Source organism: Protopterus annectens, chromosome 6.part1, assembly GCF_019279795.1.
Source record: "Protopterus annectens isolate FY-2018-M chromosome 6.part1, PAN1.0, whole genome shotgun sequence".
In the NCBI taxonomy this organism is placed as follows: Eukaryota; Metazoa; Chordata; order Ceratodontiformes; family Protopteridae; genus Protopterus; species Protopterus annectens.
This window is the reverse complement of record NC_056738.1, coordinates 72,890,127-72,917,070: the sequence shown is the minus strand read 5'-3', so window position 1 is coordinate 72,917,070 and position 26,944 is coordinate 72,890,127. Positions and strand designations below refer to the sequence as shown.

Genomic DNA, 26,944 nt, shown 5'->3' with positions numbered 1-26,944 from the left:
ACTGGGAGTGGTGGGGAGAAAGGTCAATCACATGACACTATGGGGGTGCTCAACCACCAACTGATGTGTTTTCTGCATCTCAGGGTGAGTTGTACTGGGGCATGAAAGGAATGAGATATCAGGGACAATTGAATAGAAACTGTTCATTGCAGAACTCTCATATAATACCATGCCTGAGGGACTAGTGTAATTAAAGCAACCATCAGGCCGAGAAATTGAAGAATAAGTCTTGCTTCTGGACAAGGGTGATGAAGGACCTCTGAAGCAACCTAATGCAGAAACATGATTCTGGATTGTGGGAGCCTGGCTATTTGAGTATTTGTGTTCAGGTAGCATCCATTAAACTATCAAATGTGTTGATGTCAACTGGCTCTTGACAAGACTGATAGCAATTCCCAGCTGTGGAGACAGATGGACAAAGTCGTCTCTACACTGAATTAGTACATCTTTTGGCTGGTACAGTAAGGAGCCAATCATCCAAATATGGGAACACCTAGAACTCTTGCAGCCTGAGATATGCTGCTACCACCGCCATGCATTTGGTGAACACCCAGGGGATGTGGTAAGAATGAAGGGCATTGTTCTGAATAGAAAGCGATTGCTTCCCAGTCAGAAATGGAGAAATCTCCCAGACTGCTTTATCATCTTGATATTACAGTACACATCCTGGAGATTTATGGAACACATCCAGAAATCATTCCTCAGAAGAGGTAGAATGAAGTGAAGAGTGACCATTCTGAATTTTGTCTGTTTCTTGAACTGGTTGAGGTGGCCTAGGTCCAAGATGGGTCCACAGGTCCCCTGTTTTCTTCAGAACTAAAAAGAAGCTTGAATAGAATCTGGATCCTGAATGGTCTGGTGGGACCTGCCGGATGACTTTCTTTTTTAGCTGCTTTCTTACTTCTGTTGCTGCTAATTCCATTTGACTGGGTGGAGTAGCGAGCATTTTCTTTCTTTTTTTCTTTTGAGGAAGGGAAACAAAGGAATAACATAGCCTCTGGTGATTATCATCTGCACCCATGAATCTTGAGCAATGGCCCAGTAGGCTTAAGAATGCAGGGATAAGTGCCCCCTGACTACTCACAGAGTGTGGCAGTCAGGCAGCTGTTCAGGAACACTGGCAAGGTTTCTCCATGAATGGACTGTGAAACCCTTGATTGTTTGGTCCGCTTCTGCATCTGGGGCAATGTCCATTGAAATTACAACCCCTTGGAGGAAGGAGTCTGTCTGCAGAAGCATCTGGTCCAAAACCTTGGGATTTTTGAAATCAAAGTTTTCTCCCACTTCTGGTTTTGGGAGAAGGTCCTCTATGGGGTAGAAAAGCATATTTTGACTGCAAACAGGGTCTTCCCTTCTTGCTCACTCCTTAACTTGAGGTCTGAATAGGGTAAAACCATCAAAGGGGGCGTTGATGAAGGATACATTGAAGCCTTTCATGAAGTCACATAGGCACATTCTGGTGTGCTGATGAATAGCAATGCCAGTGCCTGCTGCCTGGTTGCACCCTCAGATGCAATGGAAAGTAGACACATGGATACATTAGTCACTGACTGGCTGGTAGACAACTGGGACTCCACTGACTTTTGGATGTCCACAGGTAGATTACCTAAGAGGGATTTTGTCAGTTCCTTTGTCAAGTCCCTCTGAAAGCGTGCCATAAAGAGCTAGGTAGTTCAGCGCTCTTAGTGCAAAACTAACTGAAGAGTATTTCCATTTCCCAAATCTGTTCAAAGCCGTAGATGCTCTATTAGGGGGATGAACTGACGTGCTGTCTTCAGACAGCACCTTCTTTGTTGCTGCTGCAACAACCATAGCATCAAATGGGGGGGGGGCATTAATTCAGTGGGGCTTAAGAGAAAAGCCAAGAGACTAAAGCACAAATACTAATAGAAAAATAATACTTATTATTCGATGGATGTCAAAGCCCTTGAATAGACATTCTTGCTAGATCAAGAGACAAATGAGATCTGAGATAATTCCGGGACCAGAGGAAATTATGGGTAGGAAGGTGTCAGAGCCTTGAATCTAAGCTCTTGAAAAAAGCACCAAGGTTGGATCTGATAAGCAACTGTCAAACTGAACGAAAAAGACATTGAATCTACTGTAATTTTCATTCCCTTCCAGCATACACTGAATCCTACAAATCTTCCCTCAATGTCTTTAAATACCTCTTCCATCTAAAACCGTCCACGGTCTTTTATTAAAATTACTACTTTTCATTTAATTTCTTTTAATCCTGCATAATACCCTTTCATTTTCATCTCTTTATTTGCATGTTCTGTATTACTTAAAAGCAACTCTCTTATTAAAACTAATTGTTTAATTTTTAATGGGTAGGCAATAACTCTCTTTTGCATAGCTACTGTTCCATCTACATTCCATGTCATTATGCTGACACTCATCCTTTTATATTTTTTCCTTTAATGTTGCTCTTTTACATGTATTTCTTTCTTCTGTCTTTCCTTTATTGCTCTTGTTAACCCAAATGACTTTACTTTCTTGCCTAGCTTTCCTTTGCCTTCTTAATCGTATTTATATTCTTCCAACTGATCAGTACCCACAAAACAGTATGTATGCATTGTGAGTAAATAGTCCATCTCCCTCTCACAAAACCATTGTTCCTTGCTTACTCCTTACAATAGCCCTTTTTTGCTCTGCTTGATACTGCATAACCAACATGCCCCTCTCTTACCATACTTTTCCAATGTCTCTCTTTACATTCCTTCTGCTCTCAAATCTCCTATTTCCACTTTTAACATACATTACTTATTTCGTAGAACCACTGCTTCTTAGGTCAGTATTATATTAGCTAGGAAAATTATTCTTAAATGTTCACAGGTCAGTGCAGGATGGATACAGTGAAATTAAAGCACAATACAAAGGCTTTTGAATATATTCTTAGGATATGGACCCCACCACCAAAAATGTGATGAATGCTGCTCCTCTGGCACCCAAAATGACCAGTAAGTCACTTATGTCATCAGCACACTTCTTAAAGTGGAAAAAAGGGAATGTTGCAGCCACAGCCTTTACCACATTTGCTATCCCTCTTATAAATTCTGACCCTAAACCCAGACTGTCAACGCTGTCTCCTCTGCAACAGAAAGTCCACCATTAAATGCACATTGACAACATACACACCAACTTTGACAAAACGTTATGTAAAGACTCAACCATGCTGTTTTAAATACACAAGAATACAGTAAAAGCAGACAAAAATTCACTCAACAATAAGAGTAAAATACCTGTATTTGTAATGGGTGAACCATTAGCTTCATAAGCATTTCATGATCTGGAAGGAGTGAATCTAAGTCCATATCTTGGCACTTCACAGCCTGCATTGAACAAAGCAAGTATTACTATCTGGTCAAATAACAAGTAAACATTTAGTAATGGTTCCTAAATGTGGAATTCAAAACAAATACAAGTTTATTTTGTCACTAAATTTATGGATTTCTTTTAAGTATCCTAATATGTCAAACAGAAAATGCATGTACCTAGTTGAGAAAAAGGTCAATCATACAGCACACGTGACATAAAAAAGGGTAAATGAACAGCAGTAGCACATAAATATTTTATACAGAAAATCTCTGACAAATTCAATGAAAGCAAAATAAACAGTACAATGCAAAAATAAATGGCAAGAAAACAAGGTAATCTATTAAAAAAATCAAACCCTATACCACAGGAACTGTGTCTCACAGCTTTAACTCTCTCTACACAAAACAAGATCCTGATCCAAACACTTACTAGAATCTCATTTCATGAGCACATTAAGACACTATAGTATTATAAGGGACATCTTGCACACTTTCAAATCAAAGATCAAAGTGCCTTGATTCAATTATTTAAGACTTTTATTCAACTTCATACAGAATATTGTGAACAAGATCATCTGTATTGATGCAGCATCTCTACAAAAAGACAGGGCTCCCTACTGAAATACTAGGGAATCACACTGCCAAGTCCCAAAACACACAAAAAAGACTGAAAACAGAGGAGAAGAGCAAACATCTCTCTTCTTCTATAAACATGTTTTTTTACAAGAGAGGCAAGCCCCTAACCCCACACCTGATGTGGGTGGCAAAACCCTACACCCTCCAAACCTTTAGATACTAACTCCAAGATCACTAAACCTAGGATAAAAATGAATATACTAAGAAATAGAATCTTGGATTTCATATTCTTAAGCTGTTCTTTCAGTCATTCACTCTACATTTTGGGAACTGGCACTGAAGTCTAGACAAATTAAACGGCTACCATTAGAAAGAATTCAAAGCACACACACCAGATAATTAATGTGAGACTATTTTCATACAGTGAAAGACTGAGTATATAATTTTTTCAGTCAGTATCATCATTTTAGAGGTGATTTTGTACTTGTGTTTAAGTGTCTAAACATGGCAACAGCTGCAATGTTGGGACTAAATTTTACATCAGTAGCAAGATATATCAGAAAGAACTTTCTTGCGGACTAACCAATAATTAACTCTAAAATTATTTATGTATTTATTTATTTACTTACTTGTTTTTACACAGAGCAGCAAAGCAAGGAATTATCTCTCACTTGAAATAAGACAACCTACATCTCTAGCAGGTTTTAAGGATTAACATAATTGAAGCTTGGTGCTAACTACTACATAGCCTCCTAGCATCTGAGGTTTTGAAAGGGAGCTGCTTGACTACACTGAAACAGCTAGAATAAACCAACCAATTACCTACTTAACTGAGAGTTTAAATGCACCAGCCATAACAGACAATAAAGGGCCACTAAACATTAGTGTGAGTGTAACAAACATAAAACGGGAAGAGTTCTGAAGGAAGAAAACCAGGAGCCACAATTACTAAACTCTGCAAAGAGTGAACAGATGTGTAGTGCCACCAGATGGTATATAAAATGTATGTCAGTAAAGGATGGCTCCATTTTACAACCCAAATGATAAACATCTATGTAAAACATAGTGGAGTTTAAGTTAAAACCAACGACACTAAGCAAATCAGAGACGAGGCAAACTTGTACACACCTGCAAGTAATATTCAATATTAGGGATCAGACGTAGCTGTTCTAATAAAAGCAGCTGGGCCAGAGCAGAATACAGAAAGTACAGTTTTGTACCTACCATAAATGTAGATGTCCGATAGATATGCAACTGCAGTCCTGACATATGGGTTGTCCTGCCTCAGGCAGCCCTTCAGTCGGCCGGATTCCAAAGTCTGGGTCCAGCGTCGGCTGATGTCGCCTCTTCCCCGACGTCAGAGCGGCTGGGGTATAAAAGCATCAGTCGACGCCATCTTCTTCAGTGTTTCTTGCCCCAGATGCCAGGTGCCCTCCAAGGAAGGCTAAATTTAGAGAATGGATAAAATTCCAGACATGCACAACAGTAATAAACAGATACACCATAAATACTATCCCCAGCTAATATGAAAAAGGGGGGAGTGGACCCAAAAAGATAATTACAGAGGGGTAGGAGGGAGGGAAAACCTGACTGCAGTTGCATATCTATCGGACATCTACATTTATGGTAGGTACAAAACTGTACTATGTCCTTCAAGAATGCAACTGCAGTCCTGACATATGGGTTGAATACCATAGCCAAGCTGGGGGTGGTAGGATCTAAGATAATGATGGTGTAGCTAAAATGCCCTGCAGGACTGCAGAAGCAAAGCTTGCTCGGGATCTGGAATATAAAGGCAGGTTGTAATGCTTGGAAAATGTATGCATGGAGCTCCATGTAGCAGCTTCTAGAATGTCCTTTGTAGCCACTCCTCTTAAAAAGGCTGTGGAGGTGGCTGTAGCTCTGGTGGAGTGTGGCCTGATATTGGCTGGCACACCTTTTCCATGGAAAGAGTAGCAGAATCTGATGCAGTTTCCAATCCATTTTGAAATTGTTTGGAAATTGCCTTCCCTTGTACTCCAGGAGCGTAAGCTACAAATAGTTGGTCAGACTTTCTGTTGGCCTTTGTTCTATCCAAGTAGTAGCGCAATTGTCTGTGTATGTCCAATGTGTGCAGAAGTTTTTCTCCTTTATTTTGAGGATTGGGAAAGAAAGTAGGCAGGTGAATTGCTTGGTTTAGAGAAACCCTGGATATCACTTTTGGCATGAATGAAGGATTGGTTCTTAAAGAGACTCTGTCCTGATGAAAAATGAGAAATGGAGGTACTGCCATGAGGGCCTGTATCTCCGAGACTCTTCTTGCTGAAGTAATTGCCAACAGGAAAACTGTTTTCCAGGAGAGAAATTGCAATTCTGAAGATGCTGCTGGCTCAAAAGGAGGAAGAGTTAATTTTTCCAAGATGAAATTGAGGTCCCATGCAGGCACTGGTGGTTTTCTTGGAGGTTTGATATTCTTTATCCCCCTTAGAAACTGTCTTAGCAAAGGATGTGAAAACACAGGTGGATCACAGTTGTATTTTGCTGAAATTGCTGAAGCGTATATTTTAATGGAAGAATATGAAAGGCCATTGTGAAACATTTCTGCCACGTATTCTAGAATCTGAGGGATGTTCATTACTGATGCATCCTGACCCTTGTTGGCATTCCAGATGCTGAACCTCTTCCATTTGGCTAAATAAGCTTTTCTGGTAGAAGGCCTGCGTGCTTCCAGTAGGATCTCTTGAACTTTTTTGGAGAGAGAAATATGGGGAGAAGTCATGTAACCCTCCAAGCTGTCAGTTGCAATGTTTGCAGGTTTGGATGAACCGTCCTGTAATTGTGCTGAGTTATAAGCAGAGGGCATAGAGGCAGGGGCCATGGATCGGTGCGAGTTATGCTCCTTAGTAATGGGTACCAGTGTTGTCTTGGCCAGTCTGGAGCTATCAAAATGCCTTTCGGTTGTTCTACTTCGATCTTCAGTAACACCTTGGTCATTAATGGTAGAGGCGGGAATGCATAGATTGTTAGAGAATTCCAACTGAAGGAGAGAGCATCTATTCTCCAGGCTTGAGGATGGTGTGTCCTTGAGCAGAACTTTTTCAGATGATGATTGTGGTGAGAGGCAAAGAGGTCTATGTCCGGCCTTCCCCATGCATGAGTTATTTGTGAAAAAATGTCTGGATGCAACATCCATTCGTGGGGGTCCATAATGTTTCTGCTCAGACTGTCCGCCAGAATATTGTCCTTGCCTGGAACAAACTGGGATTGCAACTGCATGTTTAGTTTCAGGGACTTTTCCCAAAGAGTCATTGTTAGTCTGCAAAGGGGGTAAGAATGAGTGCCTCCCTGCTTGTTTATGTACCACATAACAGTGGTGTTGTCTGTCTTTATTAGCAGAGGACCTTGTTGAAGAAATTTTCCGAGGGCCTCGATTGCATGAATCACTGCCAGCATCTCTTTTTGATTGATGTGCAGATGCAATTCCCGGGGAGCCCATTGCCCTTGAATGCATCTGCCTTCCATGTGCGCCCCCCATCCATGATCTGAGGCGTCTGTTGTAATGGTTTGGCTTGCTTGAGGTTTGTTGAAGGGCATGCCTTTGTTTAGCTGGCTTGCTTGTGCCCACCACAAAAATTCCTTTTGTAGACATGGAATGAGTGGAATAATAGCTTCTAAGTTGTGGCTGTGTTGAGACCATAGACTTTTTAGGTACCATTGTAATTTTCTCATGTGTAGTCTTGCCAGAGGGATCAGGAGAATGCAAGATGCCATGAAACCCAGGGCCTGCAGGATTTTCCTTGCAGTCATCTGGGTGTGCTTTGCTAGGCTTTTGAAGTAATCTGGTAATTGTTCTTGTTTTTCTTCTGTGAAGAAAGCCATTTGTGAGTTTGTGTCCAGTTTGGCTCCTAGAAAGATTATTTGTTGGGATGGCAGTAGTCTTGATTTTTGAATGTTGACTGTGTATCCCAAAGCCTGTAGTAAGTGAATGACATAGTCCAAGTTTCTTATCAAGGCTTGCTGGCTGTCCGCTTGTATAAGGCAGTCGTCCAGATAAGGGTATATTTGTAACCCCTGAAGTCTGCAATGTGCAATTACTGATGCCAGGCATTTCGTGAATACTCTGGGCGCAGTAGATAAGCCAAAAGGCAATGCTGAGAATTCATAATGCTCTGACCCTGCAAGAAATCTGAGGTATCTTCTGCAGCTGTGTCTGATTGGGACATGCAGGTATGCCTCCTTGAGGTCCAGAGTAACCAGCCAAGACCCCTTGCCCAGCATGGGAAGAAGTTGCTGTAACGTCAGCATTTTGAATTTTGGCACAATGAGAAAAGTGTTTAAAGCGGACAAGTCCAGTATAGGTCTCCATTGCTTTTCTTTTCTTGGAACAAGGAACAGTCTTGAATAGAATCCCTGGCCTTGTTCCTGAGGAGGAACCTTTTCTATTGCTTTGATTTGTAGCAGCTTTGAAACTTGCATGAGTGCCTCTGCCCTTTGATTGTGTGGCAGGTTTGGCATGCCTTGTCTTGTTGGTAAGGTATGGAAGTGGAACCTGTAACCTTTGTCTATTATGTTCAAAATCCATCTGTCCTTTGTAAAAATGTGCCAATTTTTTGCAAATAAGGATAACTTTCCGCCTAAAGGAGCTTCTCTTTGAGCCTTGGTCGGCGGTGTCAAAGTCAAGTCATTGTGATTGTCCCTGTGGAGCAGTGGGAGTTCCTGCGCCACCTCTCTGATTAGTTGGTTGCCATTGGCGGCCCCTGTAGGAGCCTCGGTATTGCCCTCTACCTCGAGCACGCCTGCTTTTTCCCCTTTGAAACTTGTCAGTGTCTGGAAAGGACCAATTCTTCGAAGGCCAATTCCTGCTGAACCTTGGTGGCTGAACCTGGAGGAAATCTTTGACTGTTTGTACTGATTTAGCCTTTTCCTCAATTGATTTCAACACACCGTGTGCATTAGCACCAAATAGCTTGTCTTTTTCCAGAGGTGCATCTAAAAGCTTTACTTTAACATGGTCTGGCAATGACTGTTCTTTTAACCAAGCATGTCTACGTATGACAGCCCCTGTCATAGCTGCCCTACATGAAGCTTCCAATGCATCATAACCACACTGAAGAAAATGATTGCTAACCTGCTGAGTGTTATGAACCAAATCCTGCAAAGCCTTTCTATCTAAAGGCTCAGGAGAGGCTACCTTTTTCTGCAAATCATCCATCAGAAAATCCTGATACTGAAACATATGAAAAAGACAGTTAAGAGCCCTCATGGCAAGGGTGGTAGAGGTATAAACTTTCTTACCCCACCTCTCCAGGGACCTAGCTTCCAGCTTCCCTGTCTGTGGGCAAAGGATTCTTGGTCATGGAAGTGGCCACTCCTTTGGGCCCCTGAGAAATAGTTTCTAGGTCAACTGAGTGGGCCTTAAAGAGATGCTTATGAGTTTCAGGAACCCTATAATATCTGTCAGGCTTGACAGGAGCAGGAGGGAGAGAATCAGGAGAAGTACTGGAGTCTGAGTACACATCATCCAATACATCTAACACTGGGGGAATAGCTAAAGACCTGTGCTGGGGTAACTTAAGGAAGGTCCGAAGCCTTTTCCTGGAGTCCGAGAAGTCCTGGCCCTGCCACTGAAAATGCTCTCTCATGGAGTGTAGAAATTCCCCGAAAGAAATATATTCAGGAGGAGAGGCAGAGGGAATGGATTCATCTGCATCAGAATCCTCGTAGGCCGGGAAGGGTTCTTCCTGGGAATCTGAAAGGCCTGACTCACCAGAGGCTTCATCTGAAGAAAGGGTATCTGTCTGCTCAACCCTAGGCCTTTTGTCTGAAGGCGGCTGAGAACCTCTGTCTGGATGAGCCTGAGAGCCTCTGATTAAAGAAATTAGATCTGCAGCTAAAGTCATGATCTGTTTATCTGAAGTGGGAGTCTGAGAAAAAGATTTAGGAGGGTGAGACTTGGCCTGGCTGGCAGCCTTAGCACGTGTGTAGGCCTTGATGGACATATACACAGGAGGCTTAGCTGCCCCACGTGCTGGGGTAACTTTGTCCACCGGTATGGTGTCAGGCAAATCTTGGTCTTCGGTTTTAGGAGGAAAAACAACAACCGGCACCGGGGAAGCCTCCGGGACCGAAGTGTGCGGTAAAGTGGTGTTGTCGGCCTGGAGCGGTTGAATTACCGCCTCCGAAGAGACCGATGCACTCGCGGTAGGCTTAGGTGTGGTGTCAGTGGAAGTCGCGGGCCGCGAAGGTCGGTCCCGGTCCTTCCGTTTTTTGGAAACGTGTGCTGTCGGAAGTTCCGACGGCATGATATAGGAGAAATTTTCCCCAAAAAAGTCTTCAGCAAATTCTGCCCGGCGCCTAAGTGTGCGCTTATTGAAGCAAGCACAGGCAGCACAGGCCGAGACGTCGTGGTCTGGGCCGAGGCAGGGAAGACAGTAAGAATGGAAGTCCTTATGAGGTATTTGTTTACCACAAGACAAACAATTATTAACTTTTTCAGTTTTGTCTGACATCGGCTGAGGCAAGAAAAGGTTCCCCAACGGGGTACTTAGCTTTTTGATGACTTAGGTATCTGAAAACACATGAGCTGGCCGACCGGCACTTGCGAACTGCTTCTGCTTCGGGCACCGCACGGCAAGAAAGACTGAAGAAGATGGCGTCGACTGATGCTTTTATACCCCAGCCGCTCTGACGTCGGGGAAGAGGTGACATCAGCCGACGCAGGACCCAGACTTTGGAATCCGGCCGACCGAAGGGCTGCCTGAGGCAGGACAACCCATATGTCAGGACTGCAGTTGCATTCTTGAAGGACATCACAACATCCCTGGGAAATGCTTTGGTGTCAAAGAGACAACAGTAACCACCTCTACATGTTAACAAAAATAGAAACCTATCTTTATTACAGGTTGCAGTAATGTCTATGTCAAAGAAGAAAAACATCAAAAATAACTAAGATATTAAAAGGCACTAACATATGCAAGACTGACATCATGGACACTAGCTGAGTGCTTTGCACTTCCAGCTAAAGAAAAGTGAATGTATTACACACAGAATGACAAAGAAAAGAGAAAAATAGTTACTAGTCATGGATAAAGTGCAGTTGTGCAAGTTGAATTTCCCTTAACAGTGGGCACCTACATTCAGGTTGTTTGTTTCTCTAAGCTCTGCCCCACCCCCAACACGCACACACGTGCACACACGCACACACGTGCACACACACAAAGTTTCACTCTGACTGCCAAATGGCAAGCCCCAAGGAGGAAAATCAGCAGTCAGAATGAAGATTTCTTCAGACTTTCTAGCCTATACAATGAGAGAAGAGCTTAACAATCCTGAACTGGGGAAAAAAACACAAAGAAGAAACACACAAAATCATACTTAATATACTAACTACAAAGGTATGCAAGAGTATAGTTGGAGATGAAATGTGGGTTTGGCTACTGCAGCAGTGAGGAATTCAAACGTTTATTGTTATGGTTAAAGAATAATTCTACCCAAATATCAAGTTTTGTCTTTCCAAAAAGTGTTTTTCCTTCCCCTGTAATCCAATAAAAAACACAAAAGGCATCATTCAGTAATTATTCCATTTGTTTTTTGTCTGAACTTATTTCTGTTTGCCTTTCTTTCCTGTGTTTGTCTCATCTATTACATCATGAAGGCTGGTAAGAGTGGCAGAATAATTAGGTTAGGTCACTTATTCCAACTACAGGGCCATTAAAAAAAACAATGGGTCTTAAACAATGGCATTTAAATATGCCGTAACAGTTACAGATTGCCAGCATCACACCTCAGATAAATAATGTAACCTGGATTCTGAACAAAAGAAAGCGTTTCAAGCTCAGTTGCAGGTGCAAATTAACAAAACACAATCTACACTTGGTATACAGTTGTTGTCTTTCCCTTTAAACAAACTCTGAGTGCCAAAAAATATATATTTTCATCTCACTCTTCTAATTTTCTAACAGCATTTCATTTTGCATTTTTTCTACACTGCATTTTCTGTAAAAGTGTAAGTTTTTTCTGGTACTTTCTTGCAGCATTTCTGCATTGCATACAGTGTTTTTTGAGACCACTCAGTGAGTTGAGGGAAAGATTAACATTAAAGATTAATTCTAGCTACAGTATTAAAAAGTACAGTTGTGTACACTTACCATAAATGTAGATGTTCGAGTGTATTCACTGTTGCAGTCATTACATTTACATTACATTTGGGTAATCTGCTTGCAGGTTGCCCTCAGTCGGCCTGATTAACAAAGTCCTGGGTCCTGCGTCGGTTGCTGTCCCTTCTTCCATGACGTCAGGTTGTCAGGGGTATAAAACATGCAGCCGATGCCATTACATCAGTTTTTCTTGCCCCAGATGTCAGGTGCCCCCCTAATGGAGAGCAAATAAACATAAAAACACAAAGGTATACCTCCAACAAAAAGCAAATACACCAAAAAAGGCTTTTAAACATAGAAAAGGAAAGTAGAGTTATAGCCAGAAGTTGTTAGGGGGCTGGAGGGAGGGTAACCAGGACTGCAACAGTGAATACACTCTAATATCTACATTTATGGTAAGTGTACACAACTGTACTATGTTCTTCGTGTTTCTCTGTTGCAGTCATTACATTTGGGTAGATTCCCAAAGGAATGGTTGGGAGGAGTTTATACAGCATTAGGGCCAGCTACAAGGCCCTGCAAGACAGCAGTGGTAAAGTCAGCTCTGGATTTAGAGAAAATTGGCAAATGATAATGCTTGGTGAAAATATGTACAGAACTCCAGGTAGCAGCCTCTAGGATGTCCCTGGTAGGAACACCTCTGAGAAAAGCTGCAGAAGTAGATTCAGCCCTGGTGGAGTGAGATCTGACCCGCTGGGGGATAGGTTTTCCATGGTGCTTATAGCAGAATTGAATGCAATGGCTTATCCATTTAGAAATGGTTTGTTTTGAAATAGCCTTCCCCTCTGCCCCTGCAGCAAATGCTACCAGCAGTTGTTCAGATTTTCTTCGAGGTTTTGTCCTGTCCAAGTAGAATCTAAGTTGTCTGTGCACATCCAAGGAATGCAGAATCCGTTCCCCTTTGTTCTGTGGATTGGGAAAGAAGGTTGGCAAATTAATGGACTGATTAAGAGCCACACTGGATACCACTATGGCCATAAAGGATGGATTGATCCTGAGTGACAACACCCTGTCCGCATGAAAGATGATGAAAGGCTCCACTGCCATAAGGGCCTGCAATTCAGATATCCTTCTAGCTGAAGTGATTGCTACAAGGAAAGCTGTTTTCCAAGAAAGAAATTTTAAGTCTGCAATAGTAGCTGGCTCGAAAGGCGGTAGAGTGAGTTTCTCCAATACAAAGTTAAGGTCCCAGGCAGGGGTTAGAGCTCTCCCGGGTGGTCTCAAATTTTTGACCCCTCCGAGGTACTGCTTGAGCAGAGGATGAGAGAAGCGGGGAGGTTCTGTGTTATATTGAGCTGAAATGGCTAAGGCGTGGATTTTAATGGAGGAAAAAGACAGGCCCTTGTGAAGCATCTCAGTTAAGTACTGCAAAATCTGAGGTAAATTGGGTGCTGCTGTGCTCATCCCTTGAGATTGGTCCCAGGCACACAATCATTTCCATTTTTCAGCATAAGATTTTCTAGTACTAGGCCTCGTTGCCTCTAAGATGACATCCATCACAGGTTTGCTGAGGGATGATAAAGGTGGGTTTAAGTAATTAGCCAGGCTGCAAGGTTCAATGTTGGAAGCTGAGGATGCAGAATCTGGTTCTCCTGCTGAGACAGCAAGGAAGGGGTCTGAGGCAGGTGCCATGGAGATAACTGCGAAACACCGCGCAGAAGAGGGTACCAGTGATGGCACGGCCAGTTTGGAGCAATCAAGATCATCCTTGGTTTGTCCTGTTTGACTTTTAGTAGAACTTTGGACAGCAGAGGCAGCGGGGGGAAGGCGTAGACTGATAGGTTTTTCCAGCCGAAGGACAGAGCATCCACTTTCCAGGCTTGTTTGTGGGGAGTCCTTGTGCAAAACTTGTCCAACAGGTAGTTCTGGGGGGAGGCAAATAGATCTATGTCTGGGCTCCCCCATTCGCTTGTCAACATGTTGAAAATCCTTGTTTCCAGTTTCCACTCGTGTGGGTCCATGAGGTTTCTGCTTAGTCCGTCTGCCAGTGTATTTAATTTTCCTGGCAGGAATTGAGCTTGCAGGTGCACTTGGTAGCTCAAGGCTGTGTTCCACAATGCCATGGCTAGTCTGCAGAGGGGGTAGGAATGTGTAACCCCCTGCTTGTTTATGTACCACATAACCGTGGTGTTGTCCGTCTTTACCATTAGTTTTCCTGGAAGAATGTAGTCCTTGAAGGCTGTCAGAGCATTCTGTACAGCTAACATTTCTTTTTGATTGATATGTAGGTGTATTTGACTTGGGTTCCATTTGCCCTGAATGCACTTCCCTGCCAGGTGAGCCACCCATGCATAGTCTGATGCAGCCGTCGTTAGGGTTTGGGCGGCAGTGGGTAGTGTGAATGGTAGTCCCTTGTTTTGGTGGCAGGCCTCTGCCCACCAGAGGAACTCTAGGCATAGGCAAGGTATGATAGGAATCATTGTTTCTAGACTGTGAGAATGTTGACTCCATCGGCTTTTTAGATACCACTGTAGTTTCCTCATATGCAGTCTTGCATATGGAATTAGAAGAATGCAGGAGGCCATAAACCCCAAGGCTTGCAGTATTTGTCTTGCAGATAGCAGGGTTTTTGTGGCCACTTGTTTGAAATAGGTTAACAAATTAATTTGCTTTTCTGGAGTGAGGTAAGCCATCTGGGAAGTTGTATTCAAGCTTGCTCCCAGGAATGTAATTTGTTGACAGGGTACCAGTTGTGATTTCTTTTCATTTATGGTGTACCCCAGACAAGTTAGAACCCTTTTTACAAATGCCAGATGATTCAAAAGTATGCCCTGGCTTTCTGCCTGAATTAAGACAATCGTCCAGGTATGGGTATATTTGAATACTTCTTTGCCTGCAAAATGCAATAACTGGAGCCAGGCACTTTGTGAATACCCTGGGTGCAGTAGACAAGCCAAAGGGCAGTGCAGAGAACTGATAATGCATGTAGCCTGCTTTGAATCGTAGGTATCTTCTGCAAGATTCCCTGATTGGGATGTGCAGGTATGCTTCTTTTAAATCTAGTGTTGCCAACCAGGCGTCTTTGCCTAGCATAGGAAGTAATTGGTGAAGAGTCAGCATCTTGAATTTTGGAATCTCCAGAAAGGTGTTTAGAGTAGACAGGTCCAGGACTGGACAACATGATTTGTCTTTTCTGGGTACCAGAAAAACTCTGGAGTAGAAACCTTGTCCTTTTCCCTCTTCTGGTACCAGTTGAATAGCCCCCATGCTTATGAGGGAAAGTACTTTTATTTGAGCCTCTGCCCACTGATTTGGGGGTAGGTCCAGCCACCCAATTTGGTGTTAGCAACCTGTGGAAATGAAATCTGTATCCCTGGGACACTATATTTAAAACCCATTTGTCCTGGGTTATGAGTTCCCAGTTCTTTGCATGAAGAGCAATCTTTCCCCCCAAAGGGGCTGTCAGAAGATAAGTGCTTGAGAATTTTAAAAGGAAGTCACTGAGACTGTTTACCATAGGGGGTGTCATGTTATTCCCAGATTTGGAAGTGGAGGCCCCCCACTGCTTAGTTCTGAGAGTCCCCAAGGACTGAAACCTGGGATTTTTGCTGTGTCTAGATTTGGCTTGAGAAGACCTCGAAGGGACTGGAAAGGACCAATTCTTAATAGGCCAGTGCCTACTAAATCTAGGAGGTTGCACTTGTAAAAAATCTTTAACAGTTTGCATAGATTTAACTTTATTTTCCATCTTTTTAAGAACTTCTTCAGCCTTGTTGCCAAACAGGCGGTCCTGATTTAAAGGAGCATCCAACAATTTAGCTTTAACATGATCAGGCAAAGATTGCTCCTTAAGCCAAGCATGCCTTCTAAGCACAGACCCAGTAACAGTAGCCCTGCAAGAGAACTCTAAAGAATCAAAACCACACTGCAAAGTATGTTTTCCAACTTGTTTAGCAGAATGCATTAAGTCCTGTAAATCTTTATTTTCCGCACAGTCAGGAATCAACATCATTTTCTGTTTAAGCAGTCCAATGACATGTTGCTGATATTTTAACATATGAAATTGGCAGTTTAAAGTTCTGATTGCCAAGGCTGCTGAAGTATAAACCTTTTTACCCCATCTATCCAGTGCCCTCGAGTCTCTGTCAGAAGGGGTAGGATTTTTAGCAGTAGAAGCCTTAACGCCCTTGGGCCCCCAGTCTCTGGATCTGCAACAGGATTTTTGAAAAGGAACTTGTGGGACTCAGGAACCATGTAGTATCTGTCAGGTTTACTAGTAGCAGGAGGCAGGTAATCAGGGGCCAAACTGGATTCCGAGAAAACATCATCAACAATGTCTAGTACAGGTGGTATAGCCAAAGGCCTATGCTGAGGTAGAAGAAGGAAATCCCTAAGCCTCTTCTTTGAATCAGAAAATTCCTGGCTTTCCTAGTGAAAATGTTCCCCTAAAAGTATGTAAGGTTTCCCCAAAAGAAAAATCCTCAGGAGGGGAAGCAGAGGGAATAGAATCCTCTGCATCAGAATCCTCATAAGTAGGTAAGGACTAATCCAGGTCATCAGAAGAGTCAGAAGAAACAGAATCCTGATCAGAAGACTCATAATCAAGCTCAGCCCTAGGCCTCTTGGGGGGGGGGGGGGGGTTGACTACCCCTGATTAGAGTAGAGTTACTAGATCTTCAGCCATTTTTATAATTTGTATTTTAGGCATAGGGGCCTGAGCATGTGGCCTGGGCGTCGATTTTGTAGACATAGATTGAGACTTAGGCCTTAGTAATGAAGGAGGTGTCGATTTAATATGCAAGTCCGTAGGCCTGAATACACCCTCAGAAGCCGGTGCCTGCACAGCGGCTCCGGACCCATCCAAGGTAGAGACATCCGTGGGTTCTATAGTTGAAGTATCTCGGGGCATACCGGACTCCGAATGGGTCTCAGTAGAGGCCTGCGAATCAGAAGTAGTGGGGCTGCGAAAGCACCTCACTGAGTACTGGCAAACTGACAACTGGCTTAGGAGAAGCGTCGTCGGCAGTTTTGGACCTCGGCGGCCTGTGTCTGTCTTTATCTTTGTGTTTTTTTTGGAATCCAGGTAGTCGGATGGCTAACCGATGACATTTCATGATAATTAAACCGAGAACCGAAATCTTTTGAGGCAAAAATATACCAACGACGGATAGTGCACTGATTAAATAAAACACAAAACCAACAGCAAGGTATGTCGTGGTCAGGGCCTAGGTAAGGAATACAGTATGAATTAAAATCTTTATGAGGTATTTGCTTTCCACAAGTAATACAACTATTAACTTTTACTGACATCGGTAATGAGCAAGATAAAGTTTCCCCAACGGGGTACTTAGCTTTAAGTTGAAGACTTCGGTTCTGAAACTCGAAAATGAAAATTTCAGGAGTCGGCCGACTGGCACTTGCGAACTGCTTCTGCTTCGGGCACCGCAGAAAGACTGATGTAATGGCGTCGGCTGCATGTTTTATACCCCTGACGACCTGATGTCATGGAAGAAGGGACAGCAACCGACGCAGGACCCAAGACTTTGTTAATCAGGCCGACTGAAGGCAACCTACCCAAATGTAATGACTGCAACAGTGAAACACGAAGAACATCTATAAATGCAACACAAACCAGCTTAGCCCAAGTAACACCTATTAATCACAGCAGTCACATTTCTTTCACATGAACTACAGATGTTACTATGAAAAGAGCAATTAACTCAGCTGCATTTTCAAGCCTGTCATTCAAACATTCCTTAAAATGAATAAAAACCAAAGGATGAAAAGTAATGAAAAATACAGACAGATGCTGAGGGTCAAAGGTAGGCAGTCACAGCACATTGGAAACTGATGAGAGAGAACAATAAAAGATTCTCTCATCATAGGGATTTCTCCCCATTTTTCTAAAATGACTTCAGGGAGGTGAAGGCATTGACTGCAAAACAAAATCATGCTACCCATTGTAGCTCCCATTTAGGCTATTCGTGGTACAATAAACTAGAAAATAAGAGCCACTTTGATACAGAGATATTAGTAATGCAGTAAAGTTCAAGATATGCTGCAAAACATATTTTTTTCCAGTTTTTGGGAGTGATTTTCTGCTTTACGAGCAACTTATACAACTGTACTATGTTCATCATGCTCACTGCTGCAGTAGACTTTAAGGTATATGGGTTGACTACAAACTCCTACTTTCAGGTTGGACAGGCAAGATATGGATCCAGGAGTCCCTGGGGAATGGTCCAAGCAAAGCTAGTCCAGGACCTTCAAAAGGAATCTAGTTTATAATGCTTTGTAAAGGTATATATGAATAACCATGTAACTGCCTCCAGAAGGCTTCCAGTTTCCACTCCTTTCCAGTATGACATCAAAGAAGAAAATGTTGTTGAAGAATGTGCCCTGATACTATCTGGAATGGATATCTCATGGTGGGAATATCAAAAAGCAACAGCAAAAGACAACCAACTGAAAATAATTTGTTTAGATACAGGCTGCTCCTTTTGTATCCCTTGATAAGAAACAAATAGCTGATTAGCTTTTCTAAAGGGCTTAGTTCTGTCTAGACAGGACCTGAGTAGGCTATGCACATCCAGAGTATGCAGAATTCTTTCTCCATGGTTTTGAGGTTCTGCATAGAAAAAGTGGAGACTGACGGCATGATTCAAACACACTGTAAACTCTGAAAAAACTTTTGGCATGAATAATGAGTTTGTTCTTAAAAAGACCCTATCTCTACAGAAAGTCAAATAGGGCTTACCTGCCATAGGATCATAGGAAGTTAATAGGCTATTGCCCCTGAGGCCCTTATAAGCCTAGCCAAGAGTTTAGCCCATGCATAGACAAATCAGCACCCAATGCCCTGTCCAGCAGGGACACGGGTGGAATCCCAGGGATGTATTTTCTATTTCCCATACAGTTATCTAGACTGTGCTTAAAAAGGGGTAAAGAGGTACACTGCTTGACGTGGAGAGGGAGTCTATCCCATAGATGGGGGAGTCTCTGGGACACAAATCTGTCCTGCCAGTAAGTCCTATTGATATCAAAGACCAGGTTTAGGCCGCGTGTGTGGGTTACTCAAGTGGAGTTTGACTTGCGGTTATGCAGCAGTCCCATCACGGTGGGTTCCGAGATCGCCTTGTATGCCAGACAGAGGTCACCTCTGAGGAGTCTTATGAAACAAGAGTAGAGGGATAGGGCTTTTAGCCTATTTGTCTATTGTAGTTTTTTGAGTCCCTGGATTCTCCTGGTGAGGAACCTCTGTGGTCTCTCCAGCAGCTGCATGTGCTTTGCGAGGTACATGCCGAATGGGGCATTGTACTCAATAATTGCCATTATAAGGGAAGAATGCAGGGGTGTTATTACCTCCTTGTCCCTGGATGAGATACCCTTACTTATGAGGTGGGCCATGTAGAAAGCTTTCTGTACAATGGAAGCAACACGGTGGTCAAAGGTCAGACTGCTATTAATCTGGGTGCCCAAATCCCTCACGATTGACTGCGTGTTTAGAACATTATTAATGTACTAATTTGTGGGGACATTTCTCTCCCCAAAGGGGATGATGATGCATTTTTTGTATTCAACTTGAGGCCATGTTTCTGGCACCAATCATTTGTTTGGGTGAGACCCTCTTGGAGGATGTCCATGCCACTAGGGGAATTGATGACAGCTCCCAACTTGCAGTCATCTGCAAACTTGGTCAGCCACAGCCCACTAGTTTTGGCCTTACCTCAGAAAAGTATATCCCAAATAACAGAGGCCCCAAGATCGAACCCTGGGGTACTCCACTCGATATGGGTCTACTGCTTGAGGTGGATTCCCTATTTTGACTAGGTGGGTTCTATCAGTGAGCCAGCTGGCTACCCATCTGGTAACATATGGATCGATGCCTAGTTGAGACAGTTCATCTATTATGCCTGAGTGGGGAATAGTGTAGAAGGCTTTGGCCAGGTCAAGGTAGGTGGCGTGCAGGGTCTTCCCCTCATTCATGGCTTTGGTGACTGTCTCAAAAAAGTCAACCACATTTAACAGACATGACCGACCCCTGATGAAGCCAAACTGTGTGGGATTGAGTGTTTGGAGGTTGCCAATGTCCTTGTTAATGAGTTCCATAATAATCCATTCCATGGCCTTGCAGATCAGGCCAGTTAGGCTGATGGGTCTATAATTTTCCAGATCAGTGGATGCTCCACCTTTGAGTAAAGGGATGACAGTGGCTGTCCTCCACTCAGCTGGGACAAAACTGGTGCTCAGGCTTTGGTTGAATAGGGTGCCTAACAGTGCTGCAAGTTCCTGCCTGTGTTCATGTAGAATGCAGCCTGGGCTGTTATTAGGTCCCATGGAGACTGTATTTTTTGCCTTTGAGAGAGTAGTGATGACCCAATCCCTAGATATAAGGGGAAGGGGGCAGTTACTGGGAATGTCCTGATTGACTGATGGGGGGACAGAGGGCTGAAATTTTTGCTGAATCTTTCAGCCAGCAAGTTTGCTATATCTACGGCATTTGTATATGCGGTGTCCTTGACCAACAGTTCTGAACAGATCTGCGTGCTACCTTTGCGATTACGGACATATGTGAAGAAGGCCTTATAATTGTCTCTAGTAGATGTGGCCAATTTGGACTCGAAGTTTGCTTTGGAGGATTTCACTAGTGCTCTTATTTGCTTGATTAGGCTAAGGAGAGATTGTTTCCAGTTGGGCATCTGCTCCTTCGTGGTCCTGGACATCAATTTTTTTCTTTTGTTATAGAGTTTATTTATTGCAGATGTCCACCAGACAGGTTTACTCTTCCTTGCGGAAGATGATTTAGTCCTGTCAGGTGTTCCTGATTCCACACATCTATATAAATGTTCGTATAGTAATTTGGTATAGTTTTGGATAATGGTGCCAGCTCCTAGAGAGGATGAGGGGGCTGTAAAGCTGTTTATACCATCCCTCTGGAGGCTGTAATCAGCTTTGGAAAAGTTTTTTTGATTGACCCTAGCTAGAGGGGGGTCGGGGCAGATGGTGACTTCGAACGTGTCCGCTTTATGGTTGGATCTTACAAGGGAGGATGATACTGCAGGGGTGCTGCAGTGGTTACTCATGTTGGTTAATACCAAGTCCAACATATTATCACCTCTTGTGGGGGTATCAACTAGCTGTTCCAAAACATGTGCATTGACAAAATCAAAGAATCTTGGGGCCTTTGTGTTCTGGCAAGAGTAGTTCTTCCAGTCTATGTTTGGGTAGTTAAAGTCACCCAGCATGAGGGTAAAGGGTTGAATCTTGATAGATTCTGAGGTCTAGATAGGCAGTTTGGGCATCTTGGGTCAGATTTGGGGGACGGTAGCTAGCTATAATTTGTATACAGGTCTTGTCAATAGTTAACTGCAACTGGAGTGTATCCTGTGCGTCATACTGTTTGACCGGCCTGGAGGTGTGTATATCTTTAAATATATTGAAACTCCACCTCCTTTGGCTTCACTACCCACAGTTTGGTGTCTGAATGTATGATAGGATGAGTAACCAGGTAAGGCTGGGGTGCTCTCCACAGCTTTGAACCAGGTTTCTGTGACTGCACATATGTCAGCATTTTCCAGGGTTAGGAATGCTTGCGATGAGTGCAGTTTCATGTTTAGACTCCTAGCATTTAGCAGCATGACCTTTAATTTGTGTTTTGTTGAAATTTTTATGTTGGTAGTTTTACCTTCATCAATTTTCCTAAAAAAGGTACAATAGGGGAGGCAAGAGCCTTTGCCAGAATCCTGAAGCCCACATGAGACAGAAGCAGGCCATCTCTGGCAAAGCATCGTGGTCTGTCAATCATATCTTCTTAGGTTGTCAGGTACTGGATTGCCCCGGAATGACACCAGAAACTAAGCCAATTGTTAAGGTCAATAATTTTCTGTTTGTATTCAGCCATCATTCTGGGTGACGGCAGAATGCTGCTTAAGGCTAGGGACATACCTGCCTGGACACACATTCAGCAAGTTCAATCATGTCTCTCTTCATATGGTCCAGGGAGGTATGTCTCAAGTCATTCACATCAACATGGACTATGACAGAGTCATAACAGTACCTGTTGTTGACAGACTTGAGTGTGTGTGTGATGTGGTGGATTCTGGCCCCTGACAGACAACTAACCATGACTTTATCCTTTTCCAGCCTGGTGAGAGGCACATCTGTGTGTCTCACAATGGAGTCACCTATGACTAATATGTCGGGTTTATGGTTAAGCCTTCGTGGTTGTGAGAGACAGGTGTGTGAACTATGCATGGTATGTGGTGTGGAGGGCTGTGGAGATTGTGTGCATTTTTGCCTCAAAGGTCTCCTTTGTTTGGGTTTGTTTTTGTTGAGGACCTCCACATATGTGGGTGTGTGATGTGTAGGTGTGGGTGGTGTTTGAGGTGTAGTGATTGTGTTGACAACCTTCTCAGTGCCAGATATACTGGCTTGTGAGGGAGAGAGCTTGGACTCTAGGTTCCTAATGTAATTGCATCTCTCGCAAATTGTGTTCCTAGATGGCAGTAGTAGGTGGTTGTCTGTGTACATTAGGCAGTTGCTAAACTGTCTCAAAATGCCCATATCAACCAGACTGGCAGGAGAAAGTGTAGGAAATTGTCCATCCATATTTTTCAGAATCTGAGAGAGAAGGCCAAGGAAAGCTAAGGAGTTAGCCTACAGGCCAAGTGCTTAAACCAAAACTAAGAGGCTTAGAATAACACTTACAATTTAAACAGGCTATAAACAAGCAGTAACTAATGCAACAGAAAAGATGCAACTGAACACTTTAGAGAACAAGCCGCAGCAAGTAGTAGAAAAAGCAAGATGAAGTAATGGAGCAGGATGAGGAAACACAAATACAGTGAAAGAAGCTGAATAAAGTGTTTTTTTGTGAGTGTGTGTGTGTGTTAGTAAAGTGGAAAGGGAGAGAGGAGGAAAAGACGAAAATTCAAGGTTAAGGAAAGTACAGTTTTGTACCTACCATAAATGTAGATGTTCAAGTGTATATACTGCTGCAGTCATCACACTTGGGGTTATCCTGCCGTCAGACGGTCCCTGCAGTCGGCCGAATCCCAAAGTCTTGGTCTGGCGTCGGTTGTCGTCGCTTCTTCCCTGACGTCAGTGCGACAGGGGGATAAAAGAGGCAGCCGACGCCATTTTCTTCAGTTTTTGTTGCCCCAGATGTCAGGTGCTCCCAACTAGGAAGGCAATACAAATAACTATGCAAAAATACCTTAGTAGATAAACAATAGTACTAGCTGTTAGCAAATACACCATATAGACATGCATCCAATAGATTGATGTACATGGAGTTATAACTAACACCCTGGTATGTAGAGGGGATGGTGGGAGGGTAACCTGAACTGCAGCAGTATATACACTCAAACATCTACATTTATGGTAGGTACAAAACGGTACTATGTTCATCGTGTTATACTGCTGCAGTCATCACACTTGGGTTGAATCCCAAAGCTATGGATGGGTTAGGGGAAGCTAGGATGCCCTGCAGAACTGCAGTGGCAAAACCAGCTCTGGTTTTAGAGTATAATGGAAGGTGGTAGTGCTTGGTAAAGGTGTGCACTGAACTCCAAGTAGCTGCCTCCAGAATGTCCTTGGTTGGAACCCCCCCTGAGAAAGGCTGCTGAGGTTGCTGTAGCCCTGGTAGAATGGGACCTAATATTAACAGGCACTGCTTTCCCATGGTGCGAGTAGCAAAAGCGGATACAAAGTGCTATCCATTTGGAGATGGTCTGTTTTGAAATAGCCTTTCCTTGTGAACCTGCAGCATAGGATACAAAGAGTTGGTCAGTTTTTCTGAAGGTCTTTGTCTTATCCAAACAGTAACGTAGCTGTCTGTGAATGTCCAAAGAGTGAAGGAGTCTTTCTCCTTTATTCTGGGGGGTTGGATAAAAGGTGGGTAAATGAATGGTCTGATTCAAAGCCACACTGGATACTACCTTTGGCATAAAGGTAGGGTTAGTTCGTAAAGAGACTCTGTCCTGATGGAAAATGATGAAAGGTTCCACTGCCATAAGTGCCTGTAGTTCTGAGACCCTGCATGCTGAGGTGATAGCCAGCAACAGAGCTGTTTTCCAGGACAAGTATTGTAGTTCTGATGAGAAGGCTGGTTTGAAAGGAGGCAGTGTTAATTTTTCTAAAACGAAGTTGAGGTTCCAAGCTGGCGTTGGGGGTGTTCTGGGGGGGTCTTATATTCTTAGCCCCTCTGAGAAACTGCCGTAGTAAAGGGTGTGAGAATATGGATCCGTATTACATTGAGCTGAAATGGCTGAAGCATGGATCTTAATGGATGAGAAAGAAAGGCCTTTGTGTAGCATCTCAGTTAAGCATTGCAGTATTTGAGGAATGTTTGGTATCCAAGGATTTTGGCCTTTAGCCTGGTTCCATGCACAAAATCTTTTCCATTTGTCTGAGTAAGTTTTTCTGGTGCTGGGCCTCCTGGCCTCCAAAATGACATTCAGGATATCCTTTGAGATAAGTGCTGATTGATAGTTCAAGGTATTCTCCATGCAGCTAAATTTAAAGTCCTGAGCTGACTGTGAAGGATCTGAGAGTTTTGCTGAGTCAACAGAAGTGGGAATTGAGGTAAGATCCATGGAGAGCTGTGAGTCAAGGTCCTTAGTAATGGGTACCAGTGCTGACATGGCCAGTCCGGAGCAATGAGGCTCATTTGTGGTCTCTCTGATCTGACTTTCAGTAATACCTTGGTCAAGAGAGGTAGTGGTGGGAAGGCATAGACTGTCAATGCTGTCCAACTGAATGATAGGGCGTCCACTTTCCAGGCTAGGGAATGATAAGTCCCTGTGCAAAATTTCTGTAGTTGGCAACTGTTGGGGGAGGCAAATAGATCTATGTCTGGGCGTCCCCACCTTTGAGTTATCATTGAAAATACTTGTGGATGTAGTCTCCACTCGTGAGGATCTGCCAAATTTCACCTTAATTCAATTGCCAATATGTTTTCCTTTCCTGGCAGGAATTGTGCTTGCAGTTGTACTTGGTAAGTCAATGCTGTGTTCCATAAGGTCATTGCCTGTCTGCATAAAGGGTAGGAGTGTGTTCCTCCCTGTTTGTTTATGTACCACATAACTGTGGTGTTGTCTGTCCTTATTAGTAGTTGTCCTGGATGCAAGAGGTCCTTGAAGGCTGTCAGTGCATTTTGCACAGCTAGCATCTCTTTTTGGTTGATGTGTAGATGCATTTGTTTTGCAGACCATTTGCCCTGTATGCACTGTCCTGCCATGTGTGCTCCCCAGGCGTAGTCTGAAGAATCTGTTGTCATAGTTTGGTTTGCTGGAGGTAAGACAAAAGGAAGACCCTTGTTTATTTGACATGCTTGAGCCCACCATAGGAACTCTTTTTGAAAGCAGGGAAGGAGAGGTATACGTGTTTCGAGGCTGCGCCTGTGTTGAGTCCATACACTTTTCAGGTACCATTGTAATTTCCTCATATGCAGCTTTGCATGTGGAATTAGTTGAATGCAGGATGCCGTGAACCCCAATGCCTGCAGGAATTTCCTTGCAGTGAACTGGGTAAAAGTTGCCATCTTTTTGAAGTATTGAGTCAGTTGTTTCTGTTTGTCTGGCATGAGATAAGCCATCTGGGCCGTTGTATTTAAGCTGGCACCCAGGAATATTATGTCTTGTGAGGGTATTAGCTTTGACTTCTTTTTGTTTACTGTGTACCCTAGGCAACTTAGCAGCTTTGTTACAAATGCCAGATGCTGTAATAGAATGGCCTTGCTGTCCGCTTGGATCAGGCAGTCGTCCAGATATGGATAAATTTGTACTCCTCGTTGTCTGCAGTATGCAATTACTGATGCCAGGCATTTCGTAAATACTCTGGGCGCAGTAGATAAGCCAAAGGGCAATGCAGAGAATTGATAATGCGTTGTACCTGCCAAAAATCTGAGGTATCTTCTGCAATCTTATCTGATAGGGACATGCAGGTATGCCTCATTGAGATCCAACGTTACCGGCCAAGACTCCTTGCCCAGCATGGGAAGAAGCTGCTGTAGTGTGAGCATTTTGAATTTGGGTACATCCAGGTATGTGTTTAGAATTGAGAGGTCTAAAATGGGTCTCCAGGCTTTGTCCTTTCTTGGTACTAGGAATAGTCTTGAGTAAAAACCTTGACCTTGCTCCTTTGTAGGTACTTTTTGAATTGCTTTCATATCCATGAGAGCTGAAATTTGCGTTTGTGCCTCTGCCCATTGGGGTTTGGAGGCAGATTTGGCATGCCTCTCATCCATGGTAAAGTGTGAAAATGAAATCTGTATCCTCGGGTAATGATATCCAGAACCCATTTGTCCTTTGTTATGATGCGCCGATTTTGGGGAAATAGAGCCAGTTTTCCTCCCAAAGGTGCTGCCAGGGCAATTTTGCTTGGCAGGCGAAGAGGGAAGTCATTGTGTTTTGTTTCCTGAAGGGTTGAGATCTTTTGTCTCCACCTCTTTGAGTTGTTGTATGTCATTGTCTAGGCCTGAAAGAACCTTGTGGCTGGCCTCTGCCCCTTGGGCGTCGGTACCTACCCCTTAGGGGTCTGTCTGATGCAGGAAAGGACCAGTTTTTTGATGGCCAGTTTCTGCTGAAAAGTACAGTTTTGTACCTACCATAAATGTAGATGTTCGAGGATCCACATTGCTGCAGTCCTAACTATTGGGTAGTCCGCTGTCCAGTCGGCCCGAATACCAGAGTATATGGCTGGGGTCGGTCAGGGCGCATTAGACTGGCGTCAGTGCGTCAGGGTACTAATCGCATGACCGACGCCATATCCTCAGTCTTTTCTTGCCCCAGATGTCAGAAGACCCTAAAAAGACAAGGCCCAAAATACCTGCACCAAAAATATGTACAATATATACAAAAATATATACAAAAATATCAGCATATAACCTCACCTACACAACCACCCCTAAACACAGAGGGAAGGAGGGAGGGTAAATTGGACTGCAGCAATGTGGATCCTCGAACATCTACA

The 26,944-nt window shown here is 43.4% G+C and overlaps 1 protein-coding gene across 4 annotated transcripts in view; it reads right to left on the bottom strand.

Moving 5' to 3' along the window:
* Positions 1-26,944, bottom strand: part of UBR3 (ubiquitin protein ligase E3 component n-recognin 3) — a 4,226,407-nt gene that overhangs the window by 2,791,950 nt on the left and 1,407,513 nt on the right. For all 4 annotated transcript variants that reach the window (XM_044075499.1, XM_044075501.1, XM_044075502.1 and 1 more), the window contains exon 13: positions 3,246-3,335. In XM_044075499.1, the coding sequence (XP_043931434.1) occupies positions 3,246-3,335 (90 nt within the window). The remainder of the gene's footprint in view (positions 1-3,245; positions 3,336-26,944) is intronic.